The sequence below is a fragment of the Schistocerca piceifrons genome, chromosome X, assembly GCF_021461385.2.
Source record: "Schistocerca piceifrons isolate TAMUIC-IGC-003096 chromosome X, iqSchPice1.1, whole genome shotgun sequence".
Lineage (NCBI taxonomy): Eukaryota > Metazoa > Arthropoda > Insecta > Orthoptera > Acrididae > Schistocerca > Schistocerca piceifrons.
In genome coordinates, this window is record NC_060149.1 from 728127983 (window position 1) to 728143837 (window position 15855).

The window sequence follows — 15855 nt, forward strand, 5'->3', positions numbered from 1 at the left end:
GCGTGCAGACAATCCTGTTCTACACGTACTATCTTTAAAGTGAGAAATAGAGAAGGCAAATAACGGTGGTGTGAGATGTCCTTTGCCATTTACACTACTCTGGTATGCAAAGTAGCTGCGGTTAGAGGCAATTTCAAGTGTAACTAGGCATTGTTTTCCGTGGGCGGAATTAAAATGTACAGCATGGAGCAGCAGCTGTGCTAATGACATCTTACCTGTGTCAGCCAAACCACAGGCCTTCCTGCCCTCAATCGTTGATTGTGTCTGAAAGGGACCGCGCGCTTTCTATTTCGCGCCACTTCGCATTGCTCAAACCCAGAGAGGTGGCGCAGCGACTAGCACACAGGCCCCGGATTAGGTAGGCGGCGGTTCAAATTCCCGCCAAAGCATCCAGACTTCAGTTTTTCGCAGTTTTCCTAAATCGTTTCTAGGAAATGCCAGGATGAGTCCTTCAATAATACGTCTACCAATTTCCTCTCAAATTCAAAGGTAGTCCGCAGCTCGTGGTCGTGCGGTAGCGTTCTCGCTTCCCACGCCCGCGTTCCCGGGTTCGATTCCCGGCGGGGGTCAGGAATTTTCTCTGCCTCGTGATGACTGGGTGTTGTGTGATGTCCTTAGGTTAGTTAGGTTTAAGTAGTTCTAAGTTCTAGGGGACTGATGACCATAGATGTTAAGTCCCATAGTGCTCAAAGCCATTTGAACCATTCAAAGGTAATGTTTGATGTTCAACGTCATCATGTCGATTCCAAGTGCGCCGCAGACTGAAACTACCAATAACAGGATGTTATACTGCAACCTTCCTAACTACTTCCAGAGCCAGTACCAGTCTCACCCTTCAAGCTGTGACAAGATCGTTGGTTTTGAGCTGAGATGTAAATTTTGTATTACACATTTCTGAAAATCCTACATCCCCCCCCCCCCTTTCCCCTCTGCTGCTTATCACTCAGCCTCTCCCATTGCGCTTTCGGTACGGCAAGGTGATAAGTTATGTCTAGCCTCGTAGCCTCCAATCTTATACGAGTTGCTCCGCTACCCAAAGGAATTTCCTGATCATCTGCTGCATACTATCCCATCTTTCCAACAGTCGTCCGTCCACTTCCCATGTGTCACCTTATCCCATTGTTCCCGTTCTTCGGGAGATGTGTCCCACTTTAAAGAGAATCCTACGACGTGTTCCTGGAACCCATTCTCGAAGAAAGTAAGATAGATTAGCTTTTAACGTCTCGTCGACGACGGGGAAATTGATGACATTGGACGCGGAGCACAAACCCGTATTGGGGAAAGTTGGGAAAGGAAATCGGTCGCCCCTGTTTCAACATTTGCCATAGGTAACCCAAATCCAAATCTGGGTGGCTGAACAGGAGTTTGCACCTGTCCTCCTGAACACGAGGCCAGTGTCTTACCACCGCACATTCTAGCTCACGGATACCTGACCATCGAGCAAGAGAGGCTGTGATTTGAAGTTCTATAAAAGGTATCAGTAGGACGCATCGGTACACACACACACAGTTTCTGTATTTTTCCTGTACAAATTTTTTTACAGTAAAAGTTTTAGGGGAATACAAAGCTATTATGAGGATTATTGCAGTGACGAGCCTGAGTTTGGCACTCGTTGCAATATGTCTCTCGTCCCAGATCTAGGTTAACTTTGAAGTCGCCTTTGGAACTAGTCACTATCATTTCAGCACTTAGAGATAATGCATGTTTGATGAACGACTTTTACCCCTTTTTAATCACCGTGTCAATATCGGCTGAGAAAATGTTACATTTAAAATCAGGTTACTTAGGATTCTCTTTGACAGCCCAGACTGATAGACGTTTAGCGCATGAGACACACAGGTGCATCACAAAAATGGTTCAAATGGCTCTGAGCACTATGGGACTAATCTTCTAAGGTCATCAGTCCCCTAGAACTTAGAACTACTTAAACCTAACTAACCTAAGGACATCACACACATCCATGCCCTAGGCAGGATTCGAACCTGCGACCGTAGCGGTCTCGCGGTTCCAGACTGTAGTGCCCAGAACCGCACGGCCACTCCGGCCGGCGGTGCATCACATTTTATATGAAATATTCCTCCCCTGCTCTGTTTATGCTATGAGGCATTCTAACTCCCGCATGCTAAACACAAACACTTACTAAGTAAATATAAAATTTTGCGTAGACAGAAGACGTATAATATTATGGGTTTGATACGTTATGTCACGAATTGAGGTTATGGAAGGGAATTACTGCAGATCAAATACGCTACTACAATGTGAGAGAAGAGAGTTAGTTACCAGGAATTTCCCCAAGACAGAAAAGATGAGAGCTATACCATCCTTGGATGAGAAAAACTGCAAGGTTTGTTTAGCAATAAACTTAGCGGCGTTTCTTCTTTTGCAAAGATGCATTTCTTTTGCGGCGTGTTACTGGTGTGTCTTAAGCATATCTGTTAAGTTTAGGTGATTGTGATGACTTCTTGTGGAATATAGTGTTGTGTTTGTGATGTTTATAGCAAGGAGACGACGGGAACCGGTGACAGCCTATAGCCGCTCGTCCAGCACCAAAGGAATTGCCGAGATCACCCCCCTCGTCCAACGGACGTATAAGCATCAACACTGTTGTCTGGACACTGTGGATAGGATTTATATTTTAGCCCTCGGCGGTGGCATACCTTAGCTACGAAGGCGTGAATTCATCAGAGATGAGGATATTCACTGGGATAAGAAACGGTGGGTCAAACGTAGAAGAAAAGCAGAAAAAACAACGTTTCTTAAAACTGAATGAGATAGCGTCTCTGCAGTGCGTTTGGATGCCCGTCTAATCACTACCTAATATTTTTACTTACATTTCTCCCCGGTTATTGACGTAGCTTTTAATCGGCATTGCAATATTTCCTTCGACAAGGCTATGGCCCATTCTTGTCTCCGTAATTTTCGAAGTGAATCGGCAGGAGACCTTTCTGTCAACGAGACGCTAACCTCTAACCCTCCTCTGCTATTGTCTTTTCCAATATAATGACTGAACCACAACTAGAGGCCATAGCGCCGGTGAGAGCCTTGGCGAAAGCATTTGGATAACTTAAACACATATTTTGTGCTGAACTGCACTCGAACCGTGGACACTGGCGCACCACAGACGCAAACCAGTATCTACGGACTAAGTAAATTGCTCACAGAAGAGGATGAAAATTTGAGATAAGAAACAAGGTATGTGCTACGGCTAGACAAAGTCGTTTAACGCGCCTTTTAGGGTGAAAAGTATAAGAACTACAGAAAAATCAATGTTTTTTCAAACTGCGTGAGTCAGAGAATCGCCAACGTGCTTTTACACCCGTCGAATCTCTTTCAGTTTAGTTTTACTTAAATTTCGCACTGATTGTTTACATAATTCTCGACCAGTGCTGCAATATTTCCTTCTGGAAACTTGTGACAGATTCGTCACCACGCCATTTCGACCTGAGTCAGTAGTTAGACTTGGGTGTTGCAGGAACTTTATACTCTAACCTTCCTCTTGTATTGTTGCTTTTAACAAAACAGGTGAATCATTACTGTAGCCGGCCGCTGTGGCCGAGAGGTTCTAGGCGCTCCAGTTCGGAACCGCGCTGCTGGTACGGCCGCAGGTTCGAATCTTGCCTCGGGCGTGGATGTGTGTGATGTCCTTAGTTTAGTTAGGTTTAAGTAGTTCTAAGTCTAGGGGACTGATGACCTCAGATGTTAAGTCCCATAGTGCTTAGAGCCATTTGAACCATTTTTCATTACTATAGATCATGGTATTGGTGAACAGACGTCTGTCCGGTCGCAGTCGCCTTGTGATGCTACTTACAAACTTACGATAACATAAAAAATTAGTAGGGTAAGGACGGCTATACCGGTCAGGGCGGATAATGTGGACACTTCCTTTTATTCTCTTCGTAATTACTGCAAGCATATTCTTAAGACTATTCGAAGGGGCTTCTTTGGTATTGCCAGCAAGTTTCGTGGCGACAGCTGCGCGCGCTCACGCGCAGTTAAATATTTTGTTGTTTCTATAAGCAACTGATAAATTCATTTGCATATATGTATATATATATATATATATATATATATATATATATATATACATATATATATATATATATATATATATATATATATATATATATATATATAAATTATTCATATAACTGCTACAATGCTAGCAAAACAACTGCCTATGTTATGTAAATTCGTACTCGAGCAACATTTAGCTTAATGGCGTCCAACCCGATTAGTGACCAGTCGCCTGACGGACAAAGTGACCAAGTATATTGTAATGTATTTACTCTGTTTCCGGATACCTGAACTGATAATACGTAAGACAACTGTACTTCATAAAATAAGTGTACTAAGGCTTTAGTGTATCAACTACTTGGTGAAAAAATTCTCTTATTGCAGCTGCATGTTCAGATGCCGTCAAATTATTTAATAAAATCGCTACAACAATAATGGTATTACCAAGGTATGCAACAGGCATTAGATGCTGTAAGGAAAGAACAGAAAAGAAAAGAAAAGATGAAAATGGAGTGGTGCGTAACGAAGAAGTGAATGACAATGACAATAATGTAGGCCCATTCTTCACTTGCGTAAATCAGATGAGAACGCAGCTGACATGTTTTGCAGGAAATCCAAGAAATGCCAAAATTAAATTAGGTCAAGAACAAACAAATAAAATCCAATGAAACGGCAAGGCAACGATAATAACGCCGAGCCAATACAAAACTGAATTGTTAGAATATAAGTTGAAGAACGATTAGAAGATCAACAAAAGAAGAAGGAAGGCAGCAGGGATTGAAGAAATGACTAAAAGGCCCAAAACTACTGAAATGAGTGATAAGAAAGCAAAGACGCAACAAGGAAAATATCCAGTAAGAAGCAGCGGTTTGGAAAATACTATGAAGAAGACAAGGGTGCTGAATGTTTTTATTGCAACGAAATTTTCTCTAACTCTATGGACAATGAAAGCTGAATTAAATGTTCTAATTACAAGCAGTGGTGGGAGTGACGAGGATAACGACATGTTTATATGTGAATGCTGTATTAATACTTTTGAACCTAATTTGACTTTGAACATATGACAAGTATTACTGTCTGACTAGGAAACTGAATCTATTAACATGTTGGACAATTTTGTAAATTATTGGTATATTCAAATATTGTTTCTCAGATATGAATATATTTCATTCTATAAATGCGTATATTCTTTATTTCACAATCTCTTCCTATTCATTGTCCCAAAATGTACATATGTGTCTTATTTTTGCTTTTCTCTGGCGGTGGTGGTAAGTTGCTATGGGATCAAACTTCTGAGGTCATCGATCCCTACGCTTACACACTACTTAATCTAGCTTAAACTAACTTACACTAAGGACAACACAGACACCCATGCCTGAGGGAGGACTCGAACTTCCCACGGGGGAAGCCGCGCGAACCGTGGCAAGGCGCCCAAGACCGCGCGGCAGGCAGGGCCGCCGCTTTTCTCTGTCTCTGGCCACTTTGCTTTACCTACTGGACAAAGTGGCCATTTTGCAAACTTTCACTTAAGTTCACTTTCTGCTGCAAAGGCAGGATTTCAATAACAATGCAATATTTCATAGTTACAGAACGAATACAGTTTACACAGACGTATTTCATATACGTATTTATGAAATGAGGTCAGAGAAAAACAACATCTTACTTAAGGTGGCCACTTAACCCAACTTTCCCCTATGTGCTGGACCTGGACTAGAAGACGACCGCCTGTCGTTTTCAGACAGTGTTGTACCAATTAGCCTGAGTGTGCGTACCTCACGGATCTATTAGGGCTCGAACATGCCATTACTTCCTTTCCACAGTTTCCGAAATCTGGTTGGAGCCCCAGCGAGGCCCAAGTATAACTTGTCCCACGCGTGTACTGCGCTAAGGAATGTAAACAAACGTTTGGCCTTAGCCTTGAGCCGCCCCGGTGGTAATGACCGAGCGAGAACGAGCCTGCTTTGTGCATCAGACACGCCTGCTCTCTCGCTGCAGCTGTCAACCAGCGTTGCGGATCTGTGGCGGCGATTTTCCACGCCGTCAAGCCTGCATTAATCTGCGCACAACAAACGCCTCACTTGCCAACTAGGTGGCTGGCACGCGGGTCCAATTTCCCTGCCAAATTTGCTTCGTTTTTGCTGGTCCTCAACGAAATTTGAGTTGACGCTGCAGTGAGTAGCAGATACGAATATTAGATGTAGTTCTCGGCGGTGGGCGATATACGAACGCTATAATAACGATCAGCACTTCATCACAATTGACTTGTATTTATTCTAAAAATGAGAATTATAAGATAAGCCAAACAAGGAGATTCCATTGTTAACAAATCTATTATCATCTACATCTACATCTACATGGATACTCTGCAAATCACATTTAAGTGCCTGCAGGGGGTTCATCGAACCACCTTCACAATTCTCTATTATTCCAATCTCGTATAGCGCGTGGAAAGAGTGATCACCTATATCTTTCCGTAAGAGCCCTGATTTCCCTTATTTTATCGTGGTGATCGTTCCTCCCTATGTAGGTCGGTGTCAGCAAAATATTTTCGCAATCGAAGGAGAAAGTTGGTGATTGGAATTTCGTGAGAAGGTTCCGTCGCAACGAAAAACGCCTTTCTTTTAATGATGTCCACCCCAAATCCTGTATCATTTCTGTGACACTCTCTCCCATATTTCGCGATAATACAAAGCGTGCTGCCTTTCTTTGAACTTTTTCGATGTAATCCGTCAGTCCTATCTGGTAAGGATCCCACACCGCGCAGCAGTATTCTAAAAGAGGACGGACAAGCGTAGTGTAGGCAGTCTCCTTAGTAGGTCTGTTACATTTTCTAAGTGTCCTGCCAATAAAACTCAACCTTTGGTTTGCCTTCCCCAAAACTTTTTCTATGTGTTCTTTCCAATTTAAGTTGTTCGTAATTGTAATACCTAGGTATTTAGTTGAATTTACGGCTTTTAGATTAGACTGATTTATCGTGTAACCGAAGTTTAACGAGTTCCTTTTAGCACTCATGTGGATTACCTCACACTTTTCATTATTTAGGGCCAAACTGCCACTTTTCACACCATTCAGATATTTTTTTCTAAATCGTTTTGCAGTTTGTTTCGATCTTCTGATGATTTTATTAGTCGATAAACGACAGCGTCATCTGCAAACAACCGAAGACGGCTGCTCAGATGGTCTCCCAAATCGTTTATGTAGATAAGGAACAACAAAGGGCCTATAACACTACCTTGGGGAACGCCAGAAATCACTTCTGTCTTACTCGATGATTTTCCGTCAATTACTACGAACTGTACCCTCTCTGACAGGAAATCGCAAATCCAGTCACATAACTGAGACGATATTCCATAAGCACGCAATTTCACTACGAGCCGCTTGTGTGGTACAGTGTCAAAAGACTTCCGGAAAGCCACGAATACGGAATCGATCTGAAATTCCTTGTCAATAGCACTCAGCACTTCATATGAATAAAGAGCTAGTTGTGTTTAACAGGAACGATGTTTTCTAAACCCATGTTGATTGTGTGTTAATAGACCGTTTTCTTCGAGGTAATTCATAATGTTAGAACACAATATATGTTCTAAAATCCTGCTGCATATCGACTTTAACGAAATGGGCCTGTAATTTAGTGGATTGCTCCTACTACCTTTCTCGAATATTGGTGTGACCTGTGCAACTTTCCAGTCTTTAGGTACGGATCTGATTTGAGTTGCTTCGCTACTTCGAGGATATTTACTTCTTCGTTACTCATGTTGGCAGGTGTTCTCGATTCGAATTCTGGAATATTTACTTCGTCTTCTTTTGTGAAGGCATTTCGGAAGGCTGTGTTTAGTAACTCTGCTTTGGCAGCACTGTCTTCGATAGTGTCTCCATTATTATCGCGCAGAGAAGGCATTGATTGTTTCTTGCCGCTAACATACTTCACATACGACCAGAATCTCTTTGGATTTTCTGCCAGGTTTAAAGAGGGTTTCACGTCTTAAGCCAGGGGAAAACACAGATAGAATATGTATTTTTGGAACGCATCCAGCCTGGAAATACGGAGCGGCAACATAAAAGTGTCCCGGGAAATGTTTCACTCACCATGAGATAGACAACCAAACTTTCATCTTCTCCCCTGGGTCGGGATGCTATACGTTTGGTAGCCTGTCTTAAGGTACATGGAACATTTACTGGACCAGGGTTATTTTGCCCCCCCCCCCCCCCCCTCCCCCCTCGTATATACCGTAATAGGACTAAAGTAATGCACAATGGACACTTTGAAATGGAAATCCTACAAATAAACGTTTAAATCACAGAAACTATCGATCAGTTTTTGTTTTCTATGCAAAATTTGTAATTTGACTGAAAAGGAAAGGCTACAATCAGTTTATGTTATCAGTTTTGAGTTTGTGTGTGAGGCACGGACTTTTAATACGAAAAACAAAAACCGAGAGTTGTTCGGCGAGGAATGGACAAATGCATGTTGTGAAAAGTGACTGTGTGGATGAGGGAAAAAACTGGAGTCGAAGACGAAGTTAGAACTGTAATGGAACTGTAGTGGACGTGAACAGATGTGTTTCCCGGCTAATGGATGACAGACAAACGAAAGGAGGCCTTTGATGGATTTCAAGATTTAAGAAAAAGCCATAGACGACAGCGGAAAGTGAGTGGGAAGCTGACTTTATGAAACATGCAGGGTCGACATATATGCTGATAGTTGAAACACGAAATGCATAGAGGAAATCTAGAATATACCTTCATCTAGTTATGCATGTCGGACTGGATACACACAGATGGTGTCATGAGCCTCCAGGGAAATGTCACTTTTTAGTTTCTGTGTATTTATCTCAATGATTTGGCCAACAGAAGTGGTCGGTGGAATTTTCAATATTTGCCACCTGCTTATGAACCTCCACAAGCCGTTTTCCTTTCACTGTCACATCAGATGTGAAAGGTACAGTAGATTTTTCTGGTATCTACCCAGTAGTTACCAAAACTGGTGTTTATCATATGCGTTATGAAAAAGAAAGGAATTGAGATTCATATGATTGGTGATAGGGGTCCTCCTTGGTGCAACTAGCTAGCTCGCTCGCTTGACGCCTTTGACAGCAATACAACTGTGCCGCGTGATTTTCGTCTGCACCCCCCCACAGCGTAAGAAGTGTGGGAATCTCGCACTGCAACATGGCCTTCAATGTCACCTAATCTCAGGGTATGTGACTGTTTTTGTGTGGGTTGGTGTGCCTCCTCTTTCAACTACTTTGGGTGAAAGGCGGTGCCGCATAGCAACCGCATTGAGGTGCAATATTACGAGTACTGCAGACAACTACAACCAGAACTCCAGACATGCTTGAAGAAGCATGAGACGAGTCTGACTATCGTTTGAGTATTCGTCACGTGTCTGATGCAGGGCATATTGAACATTTGTGCAAGGTAAAACTTGATCGTAATTGTAAAAACTACTACAAGGTTGCATGACTCTCTCTCTCTCTCTCTCTATTCGTTTAGTCGGTTCCGACTCTTCGTGACCCAATGAACCAAATCACGCCACTTTTTCCTGTCTTGCACTTTCTCCCGTAGACCTTCCAGGTTGGAACACATTGCTTCTGTGATGCCATCGATCCATCACATCCTCTGACGTCCTCTTCTTCTAGTTCCTTCAATCTTCCCCAGCATTAATGTTTTATTCCAGCGAGGCATGCCTTCGCATTGTGTGTCCAAAGGAGGTCAGCTTTTGTTTTAACATTAGACCTTCCAGGGAGAAATCTGGTTTTATTTGATCCAATATTGATTTGTTGGTTCTCTTTGCAGTCCATGGAACTCTAAGAAGTTTCCTCCAACACCACAATTCGAAGGAGTCAATTCTTCGCCGTTCAGCCTTTCTAATGGCCCAGGTCTCACATCCATACATCACAACTGGAAAGATCATAGCCCTGACAATACGGATCTTTGTTGCTAGTGTTATATCTCTGGACCTTATAACCTTGTCAAGGTTTGACATCGCCTGTCTACCGAGCAACAAGCGTCTCCGGATTTCATGGCTGCAGTCGCCATCAGCAGAGATCTGGGAACCGAGATAACTGAATGTGGTCACTACCTCCATGGTTTCTCCTGCTATATCCCACGAATTAGTAGGTGTAGTTGCCATAATTTTAGTTTTCTTCACATTCAGCATAAGACCGGCCTTTTCACTTTCGTCTTTCACCCTCAGCAAGGTTGCATGTACATGCATGTAAATGATATACAGGGGGATTATAATTAATGTTAAACTTTCAAAACGCCATAGAAATAACAACACTGGTCAGAATGACGTCAAATTGCAACGGATTCTTATCGGAGAAGGGGGAAAACATATGGCAGAACAAAAAAAAATAGTGTGAAAATTGATCAATAGATGACGCTGTATGTGTCAAAATACGTAAATGAAAACACCTGTTATGCGCACGGACCACTGAAGTTTGTATAAACACGCCGGGTAAACGGTTTTTCCTCCTTTCGCGGCTGCGACGTTCGCCATGACTGTCTCAACGAAGGATCGCACTCTGCTTGTAAAGCTGTATTACAAGAATGATAACTGTGCACACGTCGCTCTGCAGATGTTCCGGACACTGAAGGGTTCAAATGGCTCTGAGCACTATGGGACTTAACTGCTGAGGTCATCAGTCCCCTAGAACTTAGAATTACTTAAACCTAACTAACCGAAGGACGTCACATACATCCATGCCCGAGGCAGGATTCGAACCTGCGACCGTAGCGGTCGCGCGGTTCCAGACTGTAGCGCCTAGAACCGCTCGGCCACCTCGGCCGACCCATCCGATGTGATATGACCTGTGTCGTGGTGGTTGGGTTTACGTAACTGACAGTATCACGCCTGAACACCCATGCACACTGAGTAGTACAGTTTGTTTAACGTCAAACGTACACCTAAGGTATTGTTGTATGATTCATTTGTCATTTGTAGTCGACCACTATTAAATTACGATACTTACAGCACCATCTGTTGCTACATTTTGTAACTATTTATTTTTCTTCTGCCATTCGTTTTCTCCCTTGTCCGATAATACTTCTTTGCAATTTGTCGTCATTCTGACCAGTGGTGTTATTTCTACAGCGGTTTGAAAGTTTAATTTTAATTATAATCACCCTGTACTCGTGTGAAATCGGGTGGTTATTTCGCAAATAAAAATATTGTAGTTCTGTTTGTTAGTTAAAAATCACCCAAAGCTTGTATCTTCATTCGTGTGGAAGATACAGTCTAGTGAGGTCGAATGCATCTTTTTGGAACCTCTTGTTACTGGACTTGTAAGTAGGCTGTTTAGGTTTTTATGTTGGTAACGCCACGTACCGCTCTGTATGAAAATCACTGACTGTGCTGTGTGCAGTCTGTGGCTGGTTGGCATTATTGGAATATTCGCTATTGTAGTGTTGGGCAGTTGGATGTGAACAGCGCGTAGCGTTGCGCAGTTGGAGGTGAGCCGCCAGCAGTGGTGGATGTGGGGAGAGAGATGGCAGAATTTTGAGAGCGGACGATCTGGACGTGTGTCCATCAGAGAGAGTAAATTTGTAATACTGGATATCATGAACTGATATATATATGATGACTTTTGAATATTATTAAGGTAAATACATTGTTTGTTCTCTATCAAAATCTGTCATTTGCTAACTATGCCGATCAGTAGTTAGTGCCTTCAGTAGTTAGAATCATTTATTTAGTTGGCAGTAGTAGCGCTTTGTGTATTGCAGTAGTTTGAGTAACGAAGATTTTTGTGAGGTAAGTGATTCATGAAAGGTATGGGTTATTGTCAGTCAGGGCCATTCTTTTGTAGGGATTATTGAAAGTGAGATTGCGTTGCCCTAAAAATATTGTGTATCAGTTTAGTGAATGTCTGAGTACGTTCAGTTTTGCTCAGCTGTTTAAAAATCAGATAACGTAGAGATTTTCCAGCACTGCCATTTAAAATTTTTCTAAGGGGATGTTGCAGACTGTACAGTGACCAGATTCTCTTTCCAGCTTGCTCGCTGGTGCACCAGATTGTCCGTTATGCTTTGGCTTACCCCTGACGGCCCATAGCTCGAGGCGCTGCAGTGCTGCGAGGAATCGGCGGGAGTCTTGAAGGCAGCGGCTGTTGTTGCTGCGTGGGGAGGTGACGGCGAACGGCGGCACAAGCCCCAGCAGCTGTTGCGCCAGTGCGTAGTCCGTGCCGCCCGCTTCCTCTGCAACGCACACAACACCACTCTTCTTAATACGTCTAGTCTTTCTTCCTCAGTTGCTACTACAATTATGTATGTTCGATAATAATCGTGATTTCAAAATATCGGTGTTGGGAGTTAAAACACCGATGTTTCTATATCGATACTGAACTCTTTGAAACATTGTAACATTGCTGTAAAAAAAAAAAAAAAAAAACTTAAACTTAATTATGTATATTGTTGTTGTTGTGGTCTTCAGTTCTGAGATTGGTTTGATGCAGCTCTCCATGCTACTCTATCCTGTGCAAGCTTCTTCATCTCCCAGTACTTACTGCAACCTATATCCTTCTGAATCTGCTTCGTGTATTCATCTCTTGGTCTCCCTCTACGATTTTTACCCTCCACGCTGCCCTCCAATGCTGAACTGGTGATCCCTTGATGCCTCAGAACATGCCCTACCAACCGGTCCCTTCTTCTTTACCGAGCGAGGTGGCGCAGTGGTTAGACACTGGACTCGCATTCGGGAGGACGACGGTTCAATCCCGCGTCCGGCCATCCTGATTTAGGTTTTCCGTGATTTCCCTAAATCGCTCCAGGCAAATGCCGGGATGGTTCCTTTGAAAGGGCACGGCCGACTTTCTTCCCCATCATTCCCTAATCCGATGAGACCGATGACCTCGCTGTCTGGTCTCCTTCCCCAAACAACCCAACCCCCCCAACCTTCTTCTTGTCAAGTTGTGCCACAAACTCCTCTTCTCCCCAATTCTATTCAATACCTCATCATTAGTTATGTGATCTACCCATCTAATCTGCAGCATTCTTCTGTAGCACCACATTTCGAAAGCTTCTATTCTCTTCTTGTCCAAACTATTTATCGTCCACGTTTTACTTCCATACATGGCCACACTCCATACAAATACTTTCAGAAACGACTTCCTGACACTTGAATCTATACTCGATGTTAACAAATGTCTCTTCTTCAGAAACGCTTTCCTTGCCATTGCCAGTCTACATTTTATATCCGCTCTACTTCGACCATCATCAGTTATTTGGCTCCCCCAATAGCAAAACTCCTTTACTAATTTAAGCGTCTCATTTCCTAATCTAATTCCCTCAGCATCACCTGATTTAATTCGACTACATTCCATTATCCTCGTTTTGCTTTTGTTGATGTTCATCTTATATCCTCCTTTAAAGACACTGTCCATTCCGTTCAACTGCTCTTCCATGTCCTTTGCTGTCTCTGACAGAATTACAATGTCATCGGCGAGCCTCAAAGTTTTTATTTCTTCTCCATGGATTTTAATACCTACTCCGATGTATATAGACAGATTTTCACACTGCAGCGGAGTCTGCGCTGCTATGAAACTTCCTGGCAGATGAAAACTGTGTGCCGGACGGAGACTCGAACTCGGGACCTTTTCCTTTCGCGGGCGAGTGCCCTACGGACTTCCTTATTTTTCTTCTCTCATTTTATTCATCGTCTGTTTTTTTTTTATTACGGAGTGCAGATGACCATCTGACCGAACACGCTAAGCTGCCGTACCGGCACCAACTGACTACCCAAACACGACTCACGACCCCTCCTCACAGCTTCAGTTCTGCCAGTACCTCGTCTCCTAGTTTCCAAGCTTCACAGAAACTCTGCGAACCTTGCAGAGCTAGCACTGGAAGAAAGGATATTGCATGAGACTAGGTACTGGCAGAATTGAAGCAGTGAGGGCAGATCGTGAGTCGTGCTTGGGCAGCTCACTTAGTCCCCGGCACGGTAGCTCGGCGTGTTTGGTCAGAGGGTTAGCTGCCCCTGTAATAACTGAGTTAATGGATCAGTGATGAAGTTGAACAAGCGTCATGGGACGTCCGCCCCGAACAAACAGAAAGAACAACAACGAACAAAATGAGATCAACCAAAATAAAGTTGACAGAGCACTTGCTCGCCAAAGGCGAGTCTCGGTCCGGCACACAGTTTTAATCTGCCAGAAAGTTTCATGTATATAGACAGTTCATCCATTCCGGGAATAGAGGATCTCGACAATTTTTGTCTGTTATCGGCATTGATACTGGTAAGGTATCGGCCTCAGGTATTCCGAGACTTTCGAGAATGTTTTAAATTCAAATCTGAGGTCGATTAACAAACTACAAAAGAAATATTTTTGTCGAGTGATATAATTACAAATCAACAATTTTCTGACGCTTTTCCTTTACTAGTACTGTGAAACCTTCCTTCTTTCCAAATTTCATGATTCTTCGACAAAGGGAAGTACCCTATAAGTTTTAATGAGTGAGTTTGCGAGTAGCAAAATAAATCGGCCGTATCTTTTGATTGCACTGACTATGAAGCTTACCATTTTTACACTTGCAAAGAACTATACAACTCAATACCTGACATAAATTTTAACTTGATGCGTCACCCGTTCCCGAGAAGAAAAGAGGTATCAACAGACAGATAGTCGGATAACAAATGACAAAAAACTTTTTTTCATGTGATATAATTACAAAAAAAAAAGGTTCAAATGGCTCTGAGCACTATGGGACTTAACTTCTGAAGTCACGAGTTCCCTAGAAATTAGAACTACTTAAACCTAACTAACCTAAGGACATCACACACATCCATGCCCGAGGCAGGATTCGAACCTGCGACTGCAGCGGTCGCGCGGTTCCAGACTGTAGCGCCTAAAACCGCTCGGCCACTCCGGCAGGCATATAATTACAAATTAACATTTTCGTATATATCCTTTAGCCTGTACTGTGAAAACTTTCTTGGTGCCAAATTTTACCATTTTAGACCAAACGAAATACCCTATAGTTGTTGAGCCGCGCGTGATTAGCCGAGCGGTCTCAGGCGCTGCAGTCATGGACTGTGCGGCTGATCCCGGCGGAGGTTCGAGTCCTCGCTCTGGCATGGGTGTGTGTATGTGTGTGTGTGTGTGTGTGTGTGTGTGTGTGTGTGTGTGTGTGTGTGTGTCCTTAGGATAATTTAGGTTAAGTAGTGTGTAGCTTAGGAACTGATGACCTTAGCAGTTAAGTCCCATAAGATTGCACACACATATAGTTGTTGATGAGTGAGTTTGCGAGTATCGAAATATGTGGCATAAATGGCCGGATCTTTTGATTGCATTGACTTAGAAGCTAACGTTAATTATACCGCCAAGTAACCATAGATCTTAGTATGTGACATAAATTTCAGCTTGATACATCTACCCATTCCAGAGAGAAGGGGTTTCAAACAGTCGGACAGACAGAAAGACAGACAGACGGACATCAAAGGGGTCTTATAATAGTTCCGTTTTTACCGATTGAGGCACGAGACCCTGAAAGTACCGACCTTCGATGCTGTCAAGAAAACCAGGCTGCTTGTTACCACTGTCAATGAATTTTGTGGTATTTAAACGATTCTTTTTCTGGACATTTATCATGACAACACCAATACAATACATTTGCGACTTGCCAAACGTGGTCGTCGGAGGCGGGGGCCAAAAGTTTCAGCGGCGGTGAAACAGATGGAAGTAGCATTTGAGATTCAATATCTAAAAGCTCTGTTCAACCAACACTGAATTCAAGTTTGCGAAATGTCTCAGTATATAATACAGAAACCGGGACGTAAGGTGTACACTTATCTAAAGCAATTTTGTACATGATGTGTAAAGATTCACAACCTTTTCAAAT

At 42.9% G+C, this 15855-nt stretch overlaps 1 protein-coding gene across 1 annotated transcript in view; it reads right to left on the reverse strand.

The window, feature by feature from the left end:
* The window catches only part of LOC124722678 (nose resistant to fluoxetine protein 6-like), a 292300-nt gene that overhangs the window by 194362 nt on the left and 82083 nt on the right, over positions 1 to 15855 (reverse strand). Inside the window, exon 3 of the mRNA XM_047247821.1 lies at positions 12055 to 12213. Coding sequence (XP_047103777.1) covers positions 12055 to 12213 — 159 coding nt within the window. The remainder of the gene's footprint in view (positions 1 to 12054; positions 12214 to 15855) is intronic.